The following is a 19060-nucleotide window of genomic DNA, read 5'->3' as shown; positions in this document are numbered from 1 at the left end:
TGACCTGGCGACTTGTCCAGGGTGTACCCTGCCTTTCGCCCGTAGTCAGCTGGGATAGGCTCCAGCTTCCCTGCGACCCTGTAGAACAGGATAAAGCAGCTACAGATAATGAGATGAGATATCAGCATTGTTCCAGATAAGTGTTTTATGAGGTGAAAAGTTGTGGATAGAGCTGTTCTCCGTCTGTTTGGCTTTAATGACGTCACGACGGCTGCCCCCTAGCGGTGAAAGTGCGCATAAACGTGAGATGTACACAAACCTTCGGAAATAAGGCAAAAAACAGGACATTTTAACCGTTTTAGGGTGCAAATTAGACACAAGGAAGCTTGAATTCGCTTTTTCAGTCGTTCTTCTAGACCAGGGGTTTTCAAAGTGTGGGAGAGTCAGCCCCCCCTCAGAGAGCAAATAAACAACAGCCCCCCCCCTTACAATTTTTGTTGTTGCTATACTTAATGTTCCATTCGCATTTTAAAAAACGGTTGTTGTACACATTTTTATTTTTTTCTTTTACACATTTTAAACATCTGTGCTTTTTTGAAAACATCTTTTTTACACATTTAAAACATACGAACTTTTTTAAAACCTCTTTTTTTTTTACACATTTTAAACATCTGTGCTTTTTTTTTTTTTTAAACATCTTGTTTTACACATTTTAAACATCTCATAGCATCGTTAGCTAGCACCTCTTGGCAGACAGCACACTGTGGCAGTGGAGCATCTTCAGATCCAGTCCATGAAAATCCAAACTTTAAATAATCGTGGTCATACTTCCTTCTTTTTTTGCTTGACCCAGACTCTGTCTCCTCTCTCACTGTAGCTTTAGGTACTAAAAGTCGATCCATTTTGTCTCTGGCAAAGGCTAGCTGAAGTTCGCTAAATGTCTGCAATAGTAACTTATTCTGGTTTATTTTTCCTCACATTGCACCCCCCCTGAAGAACTCTGGCGCCCCCTAGGGGAGGCGCGCCCCACACTTTGAAAAGCCCTGTTCTAGACAATGAAGTTGATATTCTACGTTTCAGCTCCAACCCTTGCCTATGACCTTTAAGCCATTTTTGGCCGATAGTATTTCTTTACACTTTTGTGCAGGACTGTGTGTGGTAGTGAATGGTGTATCAATTTTGTGCCAAAATGTTCATACAATACTTTTGAAATATCAAACAAAAACGACAAAATACAAAAAAAGTCAATTTTTTTAGACTGGCAAACAAATTATTCGTGTAATCGTGCAAAATACCAGTCTATTACCCTTCAGAAACCTTTTATTTTTGTTCTGCGTCTTTCTCAGTTTTGTTTGACGTAATTTATTTTGGTTGTGATTCCAGCTTTCTCGTTTGCGCTCCCTGACTTTTTGCTTGCAGTTTTGGCACAAACTTCAAGTGTGGGCGGGCTGTCCAGGAATGCATTCCCATTGGCTAACTTGTGTTTGACTGACAGCTACGCTCAGCCATTCCCTACTCGGATTCTGGCGGACTGTTTGACGAGTGACCGATTCATTGACGGTAAAAAAGGATCGAGTGGACTTCAGTGGCGACTATGATCTCATCTCATCTCATTATCTCTAGCCGTTTTATCCTTCTACAGGGTCGCAGGCAAGCTGGAGCCTATCCCAGCTGACTACGGGCGAAAGGCAGGGTACACCCTGGACAAGTCGCCAGGTCATCACAGGGCTGACACATAGACACAGACAACCATTCACACTCGCGGTCAATTTAGAGTCACCAGTTAACCTAACCTGCATGTCTTTGGACTGTGGGGGAAACCAGAGCACCCGGAGGAAACCCACGCGGACACGGGGAGAACATGCAAACTCCACACAGAAAGGCCCTCGCTGGCCCCGGGGCTCGAACCCGGACCTTCTTGCTGTGAGGCGACAGCGCTAACCACTACACCACCGTGCCGCCCCGGCGACTATGATATTGAATTAATTCAACAAAGTGTAAGTGCGGGACAGATGTGTTGCAGTAGTGCACATTATGCAGGTGTTTCGTGGCAAGTCAAATGTTAGCCTTAGCTCCACCCCCCAATATAATAGCTGTCTTGCTAACGTTAAACACACCTGCATAATGTGCACTACTGCAACACATACAACACATCTGTCCCGCACTGACACTTTGTTGAATTAATTCAATATCATAGTCGCCACTGAAGTCCACTCGATCCTTGTTTACCGTCAATGAATCGGTCACTCGCCAAACAGTCCGCCAGAATCCGAGTAGGGAATGGCTGAGCGTAGCTGTCAGTCAAACACAAGTTAGCCAATGGGAATGCATTCCTGGACAGCCCGCCCACACGTGAAGTTTGTGCCAAAACTGCAAGCAAAAAGTCAGGGAGCGCAAACGAGAAAGCTGGAATCGCAACCAAAGTAAATTGCGTCAAACAAAACTGAGAAAGACGCGGAACAAAAATAAAAGGTTTCTGAAGAGTAATAGACTGATATATTTTGCACGATTACACGAATAATTTGTTTGCCAGTCTAAAAAAATTTACTTTTTTTTTTATTTTGATTTATCGTTTTTGTTTGATATTTCAAAAGTATCGTATGAACATTTTGGCACAAAATTGATTCCATAATGGTGCACTAATGAGAGAGAGAGAGTTGAAGGACGGAAGGAAGGAGCTGGTTGTCCAGACGCGCAGCAGAGATGAGCTCGGCTAATCCTGTAGCAGCAGCTGCGCGCGCAGGGGATTGTGGGTAATCAACGGCAAGCCGAAAGGGAAAATGAAAGCTGCGCTTGGCGCGACGGTGACTCAGGTAAACTCATCACCTTCATTTTGTCGCCTAAAACATTTCTCTGTGCTTTTCCCTCCTGTGTGCGTCTTTAAGTGACCGTGTGCACCTCAGTCTGCTTCCTGATCTCCGCCCGTGTGTGGCAGCGCTTCCTGCAGCGCCTGGGGGACTGGGACAGAGGCTCAGTGTCACATTACACGCGAGCTCTGTCCCACTCATCCCACTCATCCCACTAAAGCCTGCTGCAGTGCACATGGTCTGCTCTGGTGCACACTCAATATGTGTCCTGGTTCTACTGGACATTCTTTCCAGCATGCTGTCTCAAAATGCAGTTGCTGCTCTGACCTGGCACTGAAACATAGACAGTCTTTCTGGTCCATACTGTATCATTTCCCTCATCCAAGGGAGTAACTTTGATTTTGACATTGGTGGGGACACAAAAGTGATCCAAGGCAGAGCTTCCGAAAGGTGTGGGGTTTTTTTTCCATTAGCAATCATAATTTCATGTTATGCAGATGTTATAGATTAACAAGGGCAGCCGTGGTGTAATGGTTAGGGAGTTGGTTTTTAGATCCCAGGGTTGCAGGTTCAAATCCCACCCTTATATCTCCATCCATGGCTGAAGTGCCCTTGATCGAGGCACCTTTGCTAGAATCTGATGATTTATTACTTTTACACCACACAATTCCTAATTTGTGTTTAAGCAGTCGTTCTGTCTCATCTCATTATCTGTAGCCGCTTTATCCTGTTCTACAGGGTCGCAGGCAAGCTGGAGCCTATCCCAGCTGACTACGGGCGAAAGGCGGGTTACACCCTGGACAAGTCGCCAGGTCATCACAAGGCTGACACATAGACACAGACAACCATTCACACTCACATTCACACCTACGGTCAATTTAGAGTCACCAGTTAACCTAACCTGCATGTCTTTGGACTGTGGGGGAAACCGGAGCACCCAGAGGAAACCCACGCGGGCACGGGGAGAACATGCAAACTCCGCACAGAAAGGCCCTCGCCGGCCACGGGGCTCGAACCCGGACCTTCTTGCTGTGAGGCGACAGCGCTAACCACTACACCACCGTGCCGCCCGTCGTTCTGTCTCTTTCACAGAAATACATGAAAATAAGAATTAAAAACTTTAAGCATTTTTAGCATTAAATATTGTTTTTTTTAAAATTCAATATCTGTGTTGTTGGCGGCATGGTGGTGTAGTGGTTAGCGCTGTCGCCTCACAGCAAGAAGGTCCGGGTTCAAGCCCCGTGGCTGGCGAGGGCCTTTCTGTGCGGAGTTTGCATGTTCTCCCCGTGTCCGCGTGGGTTTCCTCCGGGTGCTCCGGTTTCCCCCACAGTCCAAAGACATGCAGGTTAGGTTAACTGGTGACTCTAAATTGACCGTAGGTGTGAGTGTGAATGGTTGTCTGTGTCTATGTGTCAGCCCTGTGATGACCTGGCGACTTGTCCAGGGTGTACCCCGCCTTTCGCCCGTAGTCAGCTGGGATAGGCTCCAGCTTGCCTGCGACCCTGTAGAACAGGATAAAGCGGCTACAGATAATGAGATGAGATGAGATCTGTATTGTTTGACATTGAAGGGGGGGGGGTGTCTCAAAATTCACTGACTGCCTTATTGAGACACTCATAAATAGGTGCTACTGGTGGCATTTTCTATTCTGTAATTAAGCTCAAATTTAGTTAAAATGATATTCGGATATATAATTTAGTGATTGCCTATTATAGCATGATTATGATTACATTAGTATTGCATTTGTAGTATACCCCCCATTTTTTTTGTCTTTTTGTTGCCCCTCCATTTTCCATATTATGTCTTTTTGTTGCCTGTTTCTGTGTTCGTAACGTGTGTTATGATTTTCACTGCAGATGTGCTTGTGACTTCTATGTTCATGCGGCAGTTACCAATATTCGGCTGTAGGTGGCAGTAAAGGACCATGGATTTGTTGTATCTAGCCTAGCCTAGTAGTAGTAGAAAGAGGTCTCTGTAAAACGGTGAACGCAGCAGACTCAGCAGCAGACTCCGCGGCTGTCACGCTGTTGATTCTGAAATGCAAGTCGCACATCTGCATGGCCATGCAGTAGCCTACATCTGACTACTTACATTCTGTAAAACCATTAGGTCTATAAATTTAACATTCATTCATCGATGCTATTATCTAACACCAAGTTACGTTGCTCCAGCATTCCTTTTCTCTGCAGCTATGCAGTAGCCTAGCTCTGATGCGTCCTGTCACTTTGCTAAACCTGCCTAAGGAGCCGCAGCAATACTTTTATGAAGGGTTTCCATACATCAAAAGGATTTTGTTGAGTTTTTAAAGCTCGACGGAAACCCTGCACTTACATTCTTGACTTTGAAGAAGAATGAACGAATGTCTCGTTTCTTGGGAGGGGGGCCGTCGTCCATGATACTCAAGTCAGCATGCGAGTCGTAGGGCAAGCATGCATGGACATCGAAGTCCAGCTCAATTTGTAGGCTGACGGAGAGTGGGGGGGTGCGTGGGGTAGGTCAGGTGTGTACGTGTGAGATACGGGGGGTTGATGAGCGGGTCGTCACGGCTGCTGTGGGAAGTGTGCTGCTTTTACAGCAGATGGAGTGACAGCTGGGATAGCCAACCATATAAGTTAGCGAGAAACAGGTAGCTAATCAGAGAATGTATATCTACGTTAGAGGGGGGATTATTAGCAGTGTCATACGTTTAACCCTTTGTGTGCCATATAATCATTGCTCAGGTTAGGACATTGGTTTTATTGATCGTGATTACACAGTAGCGGCTGAATATTGGTAGGGACACGTTCCTAGCGTCCCTACCCAAAATTATGCCCTAGCCCTCATCTCATTATCTCTAGCCGCTTTATCCTGTTCTACAGGGTCGCAGGCAAGCTGGAGCCTATCCCAGCTGACTACGGGCGAAAGGCGGGGTACACCCTGGACAAGTCGCCAGGTCATCACAGGGCTGACACATAGACACAGACAACCATTCACACTCACATTCACACCTACGGTCAATTTAGAGTCACCAGTTAACCTAACCTGCATGTCTTTGGACTGTGGGGGAAACCGGAGCACCCGGAGGAAACCCACGCGGACACAGGGAGAACATGCAAACTCCATACAGAACGGCCCTCGCCGGCCACGGGGCTCGAACCCGGACCTTCTTGCTGTGAGGCGACAGCATGATGACAGGACCACTACACCACCATGCTGCCCCAGTCAGTAAGATGTACTGCTTTATAACTGTTGTGTGCTGCGCGTCCTGTTATCGAAGGTTGACCTGAGGAAGATGTTAGCCAAGTTGCATCCTTAAAGTGCATATTCTGGACCAATTTTGGTTTGTTTTGGGGGTTTTTTATTACATGAAAGTATGTCATCCAGAATGGTAAGGTCATCTGTCTACAGCAGAAAAAAATAAAATAACAAAACACATCTGGGGCGGCACGGTGGTGTAGTGGTTAGCGCTGTCGCCTCACAGCAAGAAGGTCCTGGGTTCGAGCCCCGGGGCCGGCGAGGGCCTTTCTGTGTGGAGTTTGCATGTTCTCCCCGTGTCCGCATGGGTTTCCTCCGGGTGCTCCGGTTTCCCCCACAGTCCAAAGACATGCAGGTTAGGTTAACTGGTGACTCTAAATTGACCGTAGGTGTGAATGTGAGTGTGAATGGTTGTCTGTGTCTATGTGTCAGCCCTGTGATGACCTGGCGACTTGTCCAGGGTGTACCCCGCCTTTCGCCCGTAGTCAGCTGGGATAGGCTCCAGCTTGCCTGCGACCCTGTAGAATGATAAAGCGGCTAGAGATAATGAGATGAGATGAAAACACATCTGGAAAAATCCCAAAGGAGTCTGGAGCCAGAATCGTGACGTTACCTGTGGAAGCAAGCTTGCGCGGTTTCAGTGCACAGCCTGTGTAAACCAAGCGCTCCCATTTCTCTCTCATTGTCCGGTCTTTTGGAAAACGATGAGTACTAATCCCATCAAGATTGGTGTTGCTACACCCTCCTACAATACATCTGTTCACCACGTGATAACGTTGAAGAAATTTGCAGAAAACCACCAGGTCGTTTTCTCATAAACAAACCAGCGTTTCAGAGGGAGGCGTCCCGCACGCGACGTCATGAAAATCAATGTTTGCCGGGAAATCCAAATGCCAAGTTTTTTCAGAGGCGGATCAATTCGCCTCAAATGGCTTGATTTCAACTGAATTTTTCTGGTATTGCGCAAGGTATTTGACCAAAGTTTAATATAAAATAGGAGAATTGCATTGATCTTGCTCCTGAATTTACCCGTGATATGCACTTTTTAATGGTGAACACCTCCCATCCACTGCAGGAGACAGTAGCAGCACTGGGCAGCTCCTTCAGTGACCGGCTCCTCCATCTGCAGTGTGTTAAGGAGCCATACAGTAGCATGCAAAAGTTTGGGCACCCTCGCTGAAAATGTCTGTTACTGTGAATAGTTAAGTGAGCAGAAGATGAACTGATCACCAAAAGGCATAAGGGTAAAGACGAGACATTTCTTTAATATTTTCTGCAAGATTACATTTTTATTTCCATCATTTACAGGTGTAAAATACCAAAAAATGTAAAGGATCCGAAGCAAAAGTTTGGGCACCCTGCATGGTTAGTACCTAGTAACACCCCCTTTGGCAAGTATCACAGCTTGTAAACACTTTTTGTAGCCAGCGAATAATCTTTCAGTTCTTACCTGGGGGATTTTCACACATTCGTCCTTGCAAAAGGCTTCCAGTTCTACAAGTTTCTTGGGCTGTCTCGCATGCACTGCTCTTTTGAGATCTATCCACAGATTTTCAATGATGTTTAGGTCAGGGGCCTGTGAGGGCCAGGGCAAAACCTTCAGCTTGTGCCTCTTGAGGTGTTCCATTGTAGATTTTGAGGTGTGTTTTGGATCATCGTCTTATTGTAGGACCCATCCTCTTTTTAACTTCAACTTTTTTACAGATGGTGTGATGTTTGCTTCCAGAATTTGCTGGTATTTATTCGAATCCATGCTTCCCTCGACCAATGAAATGTGCCCTGTGCCACTGGCTGCAACACAACCCCAAAGCATGATCGATCCACACCCATGCTTCAGAGTTGGAGAGGTGTTCTTTTCCTGGAATTTGCCACCCTTTTTTCTCCAAACATACCTTTGCACATTGTGGCCAAAAAGTTCTATTTTGATTTCATCAGTCCACAGGACTTGTTTCCAAAATGCATCAGGCTTATTTAGATGTTCATTTGCAAACTTCAGACACTGAATTTTGTGGCTAGGATGCAGGAACGGTTTTCTTCTGATGACTCTCTCATGAAGGTCATATTTGTTCAGGTGTCACTGCATAGTAGAACAGTGCACCACCACTCCAGGGTCTGCTAAATCTTTCTGAAGGTCTTTTGCAGTCAAACAGGGTTTTTATTTGCCTTTCTAGCAATCCAACGAGCAGTTCTTTCAGAAAGTTTTCTTCATCTTCCAGACCTCACCTTGATCTCCACTGTTTCCGTTAACTGCCATTTCTTAATAACATTACAGTCTGAGGAAACAGCTACCTGAAAACACTTTGCTACGTTCTTGTAGCCTTCTCCTGCTTTGTGAGCATCAATTATTTTATTGTTCAGAATGCGAGGGAGTTGCTTAGAGGAGCCCATGGCTGTTGATTTTAGGGACAAGTTTGAGGAGTCAGAGAATTTATACAGCTTTGAAATCTGCATCATCTGACCTTTCCTAACAAAGAATTTGAACAAGCCACAGCTCAATAAGCTAATTAAGGTCTGGAACCTTGGTAAAAGTTACCTGAGAACTCAAATGTATTGGGGTGCCCAAACTTTCGCATGGTGTTCCTTTTCTTTTTTCACTCTCCAATTGTACAAAACAAAAATAATACACAAATCCTGCATAAAACGCTGAAAGGAAATGTCTCGTCTTTACCCCTATGCCTTTTGGTGATCAGTTCATCTTCTGCTCACTTAACTATTCACAGTAACAGACATTTTCAGCGAGGGTGCCCAAACTTTTGCATGCCACTGTATAGCAGCTCCTTCCTCCCTACTGCTGTGAGACTGTACAACCAGCACCTCATCAAACACAGCACCAAACGCTCCTCACAATAATGAACAATACTGTCCAGATCACTTCTACGTCCATAGAAACCCTTCTGAACGTATACGGTGTGCACCGACTATCAGGATCAGTACTTTACAGCAAACTGCTAGCTACACATGGTTAAAATGCCTCTTGTGCAATATATATACTTACTTGTGCAATAATACCTGGGTAATACTACCTGTGCAATACTTACACGTCGTGGGGGTGGGGGTGTCCTGGGGTGCCTGTGACCCCCCCCCTTTGTCAGACCATACATTTTTTTCAATAGCCGCATAAGGATATTAGAAAAGCGGCCACTGTAATTTTTCTAACCTTTTTTTTTTTAAACTAGATTGTCACCTCAGCCTCATTAAGGTTTCTATAACCTTGTATGGACTTCCTGTGGTTTGGGCTCGAAAACCCAGTTCTGTGCAAGCGCAACACGATCGCACTGGAAAGCATGGTCAAGCTGCCAGTGTAGCTGCAGTCTTTTTAGTTGTGAATTACGAGTATTTCCTCGTGTATTAATAATTCGCCATGTCAAAACAAGCGAAACTTTCCTCCTTCTTTCGACATAAAGAGAGGTAAGCAATTTTTTTTTTCCATCAAAGTTGCATTTTGTGGCTTCGAAGCTAAGTTTTAGTGTGCCGTTTCTAGAACACGGCATCAAGAAAATGTGGAATACGCTATGGCAGAGCAATCGACATTGACAAGATTGTTGACATCTTTGCCATTCGTCATCCACGACGCCTTTTACTTAGAAACATTTTGGCCGATGAGCAGTAAGACAACAAGAATAGAGAGCTCTACATCGGTTGACTAGGGTAAGATGTTGAGCCGCTATCCATACACTGCCGGATAAAGCTGATTTGGCCTAATCATTGTCCGACATCTCAGCAGCTCGCGACATGAGATGAAAGAATGATGCAAAGACCGCATTATTTTCTCAAATGTATTCACTGTATTTTTTCATTTCCCCATCATGTTGTCTTTCTGGACCTCCAGACCTGATGCCAAGTGGTGCACAAAAGTGCCACAGACCTGACGGGTATGGAAGTTGCTCTGCAGTGACAACTGACTTGCCGAGTGATGCCATCTATTGGCCATTTGAGTGGCTCTTCCACATGCCATCTGGTGGTGTACCACTGACCATGTTGGGTTCATCTGCCACATTGCACCGAAAAGCGCCCTGCTGCCAGTGCCTTATTGGTGATGTACTGTTTAACCCATAGCTGGAACCCAGGCAGGTGCTACCACTCCGGGTCAGAGTGGACCTGGGAGCAATGGTGATTAAGGGGAAACTCCACTTTCCCCAATACTAAAGTCCTCCCTAATCTGAGACTCACCACTGGTTGCAGTTTAAAGTCACACCCAGGACTATAGTGTGATATAATTGAACAACAGTGATGTGGTGACCGACGACACTCTGACAAAAAGTCTAGCATGTCAGGGTTTTTTTTTTGCATTTTCTTACCTAGTTTGACATCTCCCACAGCACGTTCCTTGATGCTCCTTCTGTAGCTATGATTGACAATTTCTTGACCCTCCTTCCCAACAACCTGCAAGGACATGAACAATAATTGGTCTGGGTCAAATTTTAGTGTTGCCAGTCTCCCAACCAAGACATGGCAAGAATGTATGGCACTATGATCGCCTAATCTGACGTGGTGACCATAATGAAAGACAAAAATCTCATGTAGTTTGATCCTGGCATAAGACACCTTATACCCAGACTATGAGTTAAACCCATAATCGAGATTTAGAGGTCAAAAACAACAACAAAAAAAACACTACAGATCAAAGACAGAGTAACCAAGAGAAACTTCCTACATAACAATTTCAGTAGAAAGTTCTGATAACATATTGGACATGTCCTAGCCAACGTTGGTGCAGTGTTTTGAAAACAGGAAGTCTGAGCAATGATTTGTTCATATTAATTGAACCAAACAAACCTTACTGTTAACAGTCCTATGATTTAAAAAAAAAAATCTCTAAACACCCAGAAAATACAAACTATACGTTCTAGTAATTTACAACTTAGTCCTTAACCCTCTTATACTTCAATCCAATTGTGCATGCATTTCACTTCCTGAAGAGAAGACTGACGGGACAAACCCCCCAAAACAAACAACAACTGAAAGAACCTGCACTAAAAGCCTGGAAAAACATCACAAACAATAAAGACAACAATCGGGTCATGCCGGGCGGCACGGTGGTGTAGTGGTTAGCGCTGTCGCCTCACAGCAAGAAGGTCCGGGTTCGAGCCCCGTGGCCGGCGAGGGCATTTCTGTGTGGAGTTTGCATGTTCTCCCCGTGTCCGCATGGGTTTCCTCCGGGTGCTCCGGTTTCCCCCACAGTCCAAAGACATGCAGGTTAGGTTAACTGGTGACTCTAAATTGACCGTAGGTGTGAATGTGAGTGTGAATGGTTGTCTGTGTCTATGTGTCAGCCCTGTGATGACCTGGCGACTTGTCCAGGGTGTACCCCGCCTTTCGCCCATAGTCAGCTGGGATAGGCTCCAGCTTGCCTGCGACCCTGTAGAACAGGATAAAGTGGCTAGAGATAATGAGATGAGTTGGGTCATGCCAGTCGGTCACTGAATTGATGCAGTTATTGCAAGCAAGGGATATGCATCCAAATATTTAACAGTTATTTCACAAAATCGAGTCGTACATGAGCTGATAGCCAATGAGGCGTGTAGCACCAAGTTGGCTATAATCCATGTATGACGAGATTGAGTGGAATAACTGTTTTATTCTATCCACATTCACTGGATTTTGAGAAACAGAGCATTTTTATTTTTTTGCAAATTCGATAAATAATAAAAACTTTTATACAAAACGCCTGACAAAATAATTTCCGCTTAGAATGTAAACAAATCAACAAAATGACAGGAGCAATTTGTGAAAAATGCTATCATAATAATTCTTGAAAAATAACAAAAGATACATTCTTACCATCCAGGACTTTTATTTCATATTTTGTTGTGTTTTTTTTTTTTTTTTTTTTGGGGGGGGTTCTTCTTCTTCTTTAGGGTTTTTTAGTGGTTGGCAAACCAACTTAAAGGTGAATTACCGCCTCCGACTGGGCTGGAGTGTGGAACAGGCAATATTTGGGGGGGGGGGATGACACAATACACACTATATTCTTTTAGCTATTTCTGTTTCTTTTAAACACTTGATTACAATTTGGGGGGGGTTTGTTTTTGAGTAGAGTTTTTATTTTGTCCTCGGTTAGTTCAGCAACACACTCTGCCATTTTGTTTTTCTCTACTCACGGTATATGAGCTGATAGCCTAGTAGTAGAGTAGCCAATCAGAGCACGCGATTGCTCATATCCAGTGAATGTGGATAGAATAAAAGTCAACTGTAATGCAGCAGGGAATTACAGTCCCTTCTGATGCAAAGTCAGGGTTTAATGTGATGATAATACTCATTCTTGAAAAAAAATACATTCTTACCATCAAACACTTTTATTTCATATTTTGTTGCCTTTTTTTTTGTATTTTTTGGATTTTGTTTTCGAGTAGAGTTTTTATTTTGTCCTTGGTTGGTTCAGCAGCACGCTCCACCATTTTGTTTTTCTCTACTCACGGTATATGAACTGATAGCCTAGTAGTAGACTAGCCAATCAGAGCACGCAATTGCTCATATCCAGTGGATGTGGATAGAATAATAAGTTATTTATTTTCATTTACATTAAGACACTCTGTTGCTATACGTACTCACCTACAAATTGGGTGGTCTGCCACCAAAGGTGTGATATCATCTCGTATTCATCTAAAACCCAAATGTCTTCAGTGTATAGCATAAACAAAAGAACCGGCCCTGCCATTCCAATACTTTCAGAGGGGACTGTCGCTATTCTAAAATTGTTAACTGGGAATATGAAGAGGTTTCTAGCAATTTGCTGGCTATCCATCAAACAAGGATGGTCTACTAAATAACATTCATAATGGAATGCGAATACTACTTTTAAAAGTAGCTAGTTAAGCTTCCAGTTATTAGAAAAAGTCCTTTAAGATTTCCTTCTAAACAGAGGTTTCAAGGATTGTGTTTGAAGCAGAAACTTGTTAGACAGTTTAATTATTACATAAGATGTTGACACCCTTCTTTTCTGACTTTTTTTTATTTTTTCTCTTCTTTCAGGTTAAACTGAATGCAGTTCTTACCGAGGCACCAAGCGAAGAATGTGAGAGGAGAAATTAAGTGCTAATACTCGCCTTCAGTACACGTGCTTCATTCAAGCTTCTAGTATGCATCTCTTACTTTTTGTCTTCGCCTTAGTGGCAATCCTTGGTACATGCCTGTCCTCTGAAAGCATCAACTCCGCAGCTGAAACCATTCATGTAGCGACCAACGGCCTCCCTTTCCCCTGGAGCAAGTTGCGCCTCCCGAATTACATTATTCCTATTCATTACCATCTGTTCATCCATCCCAACCTGACCACTCTGAGGTTCAATGGTTCGGTCAAGATTGAAATTGATGTGAAGAACAACACAAACTGGGTGGTCCTGCACAGCAAGAACCTTGAAATCATTGCAGCTACTGTACTGGATGAGAGTGAGGCTCACTTGTCTGATAAAGTGCTCCCTGTTCTGGAATATCCTTCCCACGAGCAGATCGCCATCTTCTCTCCGAAGATTCTGTCCTCAGGAGAAAAGTACTTTCTCTATTTGGAATTTGGTGCAGCATTGGTTGACGGTTTCTCTGGCTTTTACAGGAGTACCTACAAAACCAAAGAAGGAGAAACACGGTTTGTGTGATAATCTTATGTTAATTGGTGTGAAAATACATTCTTGAACATCTGGTAGAAGAACATAATAATTTCATGCTTGCTGCCCATGGCGCTGTTTATATCCAGGGTATTGGCGTCTACTCACTTTGAGCCAACCGCTGCACGGATGGCCTTTCCATGCTTTGATGAGCCCATATTCAAAGCCAACTACTCTGTCCGGATCAGAAGAGGAGCCTCACACATTGCGCTATCCAACATGCCCATAGTAAGATCTGATAATGATATGAATCATATGCTATGGTCTTCACAATCACTATATCTCAACTTAATTGAACATTTGTGGTAGATTTTGGACCAGTATGTTAGACAGTGCTCTCTACCATCAAACACCAAAATGTGCTGTCGGTCAAGAGTGTTAATTTTGCTTTTTAGGTCATTTGGTGCACTACTTCCTATATTACAGCAAAGAGCTTGCACTGTGTATTTAGACCTACAATAAGTAATGTTAGCCTAGCTGTGTTGGAACTGCCCTTGCAGCAGTGTTGTAGTCGAGTCACTAAACCTCGAGCCAGAGTCCAGTCTCGAGTCCCCAGTGTTCAAGTCTGAGTCATTCACAAAAAATTCGAGTCGAGTCTGAGAACAAGACCCCAACCACACCATTTGACAGTGGCTGTTTTAGCGCCATTAACATTAGTTTGTTCCTGAACGTCACGTATGAACAGGTGAATGTGCATTCTTTTTATCAGGGATTGCAAAGTATTCTGTCAGAGATGGTTGGGAGACGGATGGAAGTGCAGAAGGTGCGTTTATTAATACAAGTGAAGACGGTAAACAATCCAGAACGGCAGGCAAAATTGTAAAACAGTGAAACAGGCAATAGGTCGAGCACGGCACAAACAGGCTATCGTAGATTCGGCAGAATCAAAAACGAGAAACAGGAAATCAGGGATCAGGAAACCAAACAAGGAAATAAGGCTCCGTAATGTGTCAGCAACGCAACTCAATACTTCGCAAAGTAAGCATGTTTTCACAGTTTTTATATCGGCGCGCTGATTGCGCCTTAATCCTGTGCAGGTATGAGTCGTTTACAGCGTGTGCGAGAGTCCGCTTGGCGCACACGCTGTCCGGAGAGCGTCCGAGAGCCTATCTGATGCACGCGCCAACGCCAAAGCACGCAGGTGTGACACTCTTGCACGAAATTAGTATAAAAGTTAACATAGATATAAATATCTTATGCCAAATTATTATGGCATGTTACAAAAAATAAAGAAAAAATCCGAGTCCTCGTCTCCAATTTGCGAGTCCGAATGCAGTTAATGCACGAGTCCAAGTCCGAGTCTTCAGTGCTCAAGTCCAAGTCGAGTCACGAGTCCTTCAAATTAGGGCACAAGTTGGACTGAAGTCCGAGTCCTGGACTCGAGTACTGCAAGCCTGCCTTGCAGTGTAGATTTTCCAGACTTTTGCCAGATTATCTATTTTACTGATGGTCATCAGGATGCAAAATTAATTGATTTGATTTTTTTTTTTTTTACTGCTTTATTGGCCTTCAAACAACCAAACTACAAATTTACAAGACATGCAAATGCAACAAAGCCATGAAAAAAAAAGAAAGTCCAAAAGGGTAGGCACAAACAGGACCGAGAGTCCCATGCAAGGAACCTCCTTACTAAAATGTTAAAAATCTCAAAGGCAAAAGAAAAACCCAAGTAAAATCTATTGTTGCCAATGGCAACCACAATTATGACCGAGGCTCCACGGGCAAGGTCTGTCAGTATCAAAAACATTAATTAACAGATCCTTGTACACATTAGTAACAAATACCTTGAAAGACTTTAAACAAAGGAAATTACTAGGTGTAGCTAGTATTCCCTTGAGAGCAGTGCTGCCAAAACGAAGACCATGGCAGCGACCCAAGAGGTAAAGGCAATCAACATCTACTGCAGTGGTGTGCCACTTGAGCAAGTCAGCTCATTCAAGTACCTTGGGGCGTATATCTACCAGGACCGTAGCAAGGAAATCCATTGTCGGCTTGGTGTAGCTGGAACAGCCATCAAAACTTTAGCCAAACTCTGGAAAGACCACACCCTCAATAAATCCCTGGTCAAACTTCTTGAAACACTCATTTGGCCCATCGCAAACTATGGTGCCGAAAGTTGGACCTTCAGGAAAGGTGATATGAAGCGCATCGAGGCATTTGAGTTGTTCGGATACTGCAGGATTTTATGGGTTAATCTGGGTAGAACATAGAACTAATGAGTCCATTCTGCAGGAACTGAACACCCAAAGGAAACTCCTGCCTGCCATCGCCAAACGTAAGCTAGCCTATTTTGGCCACATAAAAAGAACTGGAGGTCTAACATGCACTATCCTGGAGGGCTGAGTGGAGGAGACTAGATCAAGAGGTCGGCCTAGGAGGAGATGGATAGATGACATTTGAGACTGGATGGGCCTGACCGATGCCGCATGCTCTGCCTTGGCACGGGACAGGCAGGGTTGGAGGAGTGCGTGTGCATCTCCTAGGATTGCCGACCCTCAAACGTGAGGATGGCCAGAGAGAGAGAGAGAGAGAGAGAGAGCGCGAGCTAATTTGCCTCTGAGGTTTCAGAGTTTAGCACCGCGATTGAAAAAAAGAGGACTGAAAAGTAGCGGTTTTACAGAAAGGTGTTTCTAAGTACTTAGATTGGGATCGTCGTCGTTGTGTGTGACCATGACTTACATATTTTGAGAAACTAGTATCAGTGTCAGCATGTCTGTATAAAGCCTTATAAAGAAAAACTAAGTCCTTGACTTCGCGGTCACAGGTAAGAAGTAACAAATCCAATTGAATAAGCCTTTCTTTATATAATACTGCTCCTTGTTTGACTTGTAGGATCCAATGTGTAACTCTTCCGTGGCGTAGCACATAGCACATCTGAGATTTTACCAGGGCAAGATATAACATTCTCCTTACTTTCATATCAGTCAGCATAGAACAAGTGCGTCGTAATAAACCAAGCAATTTGTTTGCTTTGGCAGTGACTGCGTGTGGATGAGAGTCCCGTGTCATTCTCCTTGTTATGGTCTTTCTTCTCTTTCACGTTTAATAGTTTCACATTGTTTATAAAAACCTATTACGGCTGCTTTAAAATCTGTACTGTCAGAAATAAGGGTACAGGAGGAGTCCATTTCTGTCCCCCAAGGTACAATCTACACTAATATACCCCTAAGGCTCGTTATTGGACCTCAAGGTAACTGTGTGTACCTTTGTAGGGCCAAAAAGATGCATACATGTTCCCAAGCAGTATATAAGGGGTCTATATATAAGTACCTTACAGGGAACTGCCCCAATGACAAGCCGTTGTGCCCCTAAAGGTACAGTAATGTGCTTTATTTCCTGAGAATGTGCCTATTATGCTAATCTTAATACAACCCCGATTCCAAAAAAGTTGGGACAAAGTACAAATTGTAAATAAAAACGGAATGCAATAATTTACAAATCTCAAAAACTGATATTGTATTCACAATAGAACATAGACAACATATCAAATGTCGAAAGTGAGACATTTTGAAATTTCATGCCAAATATTGGCTCATTTGAAATTTCATGACAGCAACACATCTCAAAAAAGTTGGGACAGGGGCAATAAGAGGCTGGAAAAGTTAAAGGTACAAAAAAGGAACAGCTGGAGGACCAAATTGCAACTCATTAGGTCAATTGGCAATAGGTCATTAACATGACTGGGTATAAAAAGAGCATCTTGGAGTGGCAGCAGCTCTCAGAAGTAAAGATGGGAAGAGGATCACCAATCCCCCTAATTCTGCGCCGACAAATAGTGGAGCAATATCAGAAAGGAGTTCGACAGTGTAAAATTGCAAAGAGTTTGAACATATCATCATCTACAGTGCATAATATCATCAAAAGATTCAGAGAATCTGGAAGAATCTCTGTGCGTAAGGGTCAAGGCCGGAAAACCATACTGGGTGCCCGTGATCTTCGGGCCCTTAGACGGCACTGCATCACATACAGGCATGCTTCAGTATTGGAAATCACAAAATGGGCTCAGGAATATTTCCAGAGAACATTATCTGTGAACACAATTCACCGTGCCATCCGCTGTTGCCAGCTAAAACTCTATAGTTCAAAGAAGAAGCCGTATCTAAACATGATCCAGAAGCGCAGACGTCTTCTCTGGGCCAAGGCTCATTTAAAATGGACTGTGGCAAAGTGGAAAACTGTTCTGTGGTCAGACAAATCAAAATTTGAAGTTCTTTATGGAAATCAGGGACGCCGTGTCATTCGCACTAAAGAGGAGAAGGACGACCCAAGTTGTTATCAGCGCTCAGTTCAGAAGCCTGCATCTCTGATGGTATGGGGTTGCATTAGTGCATGTGGCATGGGCAGCTTACACATCTGGAAAGACACCATCAATGCTGAAAGGTATATCCAGGTTCTAGAGCAACATATGCTCCCATCCAGACGACGTCTCTTCCAGGGAAGACCTTGCATTTTCCAACATGACAATGCCAAACCACATACTGCATCAATTACAGCATCATGGCTGTGTAGAAGAAGGGTCCGGGTACTGAACTGGCCAGCCTGCAGTCCAGATCTTTCACCCATAGAAAACATTTGGCGCATCATAAAACGGAAGATACGACAAAAAAGCCCTAAGACAGTTGAGCAACTAGAATCCTACATTAGACAAGAATGGGTTAACATTCCTATCCCTAAACTTGAGGAACTTGTCTCCTCAGTCCCCAGACGTTTACAGACTGTTGTAAAGAGAAAAGGGGATGTCTCACAGTGGTAAACATGGCCTTGTCCCAACTTTTTTGAGATGTGTTGTTGTCATGAAATTTAAAATCACCTAATTTTTCTCTTTAAATGATACATTTTCTCAGTTTAAACATTTGATATGTCATCTATGTTCTGTTCTGAATAAAATATGGAATTTTGAAACTTCCACATCATTGCATTCCGTTTTTATTTACAATTTGTACTTTGTCCCAACTTTTTTGGAATCGGGGTTGTAAATAAAATTTAAGCTGAGGCTGAAAAGGTTTTTTTTTCTCTCATGCAGGAGCAGACCGTGAAATTAGACGGTGGTCTGTTTGAGGATCGGTTCGAAACGAGTGTACGAATGAGCACTTACCTTGTGGCCTTCGTCGTCTGTGACTTCAAGTCCGTCAGTCGACGAACTGCAACGGGGATCGATGTAAGTCGGATTGGTTGTCAGTCGTTTAATAGTTTTGCCACTTTACTTTTTCGTATTGTGATATACTCCAGCGTTATAGTACTGTACATGTTGCCGTTCATGTTGAACGAGTGCCGCCATGTTGTAAGTTGCTCTTTCTTAGGTTTCTGTTTACGCTGCACCACACAAGTGGCACCAAACCCACTATGCTCTTGAAGCAGCTGTAAAAATTTTGGAGTTTTACGAGACGTACTTCAATATCTACTATCCACTCCCCAAGCTAGGTAAATAGTGTAAACCCAGTGTGTATTCCAGTGTGGTTTTCCCTTTATCTGAAAGCGATG

The 19060-nt window shown here is 43.7% G+C and overlaps 1 protein-coding gene across 1 annotated transcript in view; it reads left to right on the top strand.

Moving 5' to 3' along the window:
* Window positions 1-2307: 2307 nt before the first annotated feature.
* Window positions 2308-19060, top strand: part of erap2 (endoplasmic reticulum aminopeptidase 2) — a 41575-nt gene continuing 24822 nt past the window's right edge. Inside the window, exons 1-5 of the mRNA XM_060907008.1 lie at window positions 2308-2753; window positions 12954-13560; window positions 13669-13807; window positions 18603-18737; window positions 18880-19000. Coding sequence (XP_060762991.1) covers window positions 13061-13560; window positions 13669-13807; window positions 18603-18737; window positions 18880-19000 — 895 coding nt within the window. The 5' untranslated portion in view covers window positions 2308-2753; window positions 12954-13060. The remainder of the gene's footprint in view (window positions 2754-12953; window positions 13561-13668; window positions 13808-18602; window positions 18738-18879; window positions 19001-19060) is intronic.

Source organism: Neoarius graeffei, chromosome 24 (assembly GCF_027579695.1).
Source record: "Neoarius graeffei isolate fNeoGra1 chromosome 24, fNeoGra1.pri, whole genome shotgun sequence".
Lineage (NCBI taxonomy): Eukaryota > Metazoa > Chordata > Actinopteri > Siluriformes > Ariidae > Neoarius > Neoarius graeffei.
This window is presented reverse-complemented; position numbering and strand designations above follow the sequence as displayed.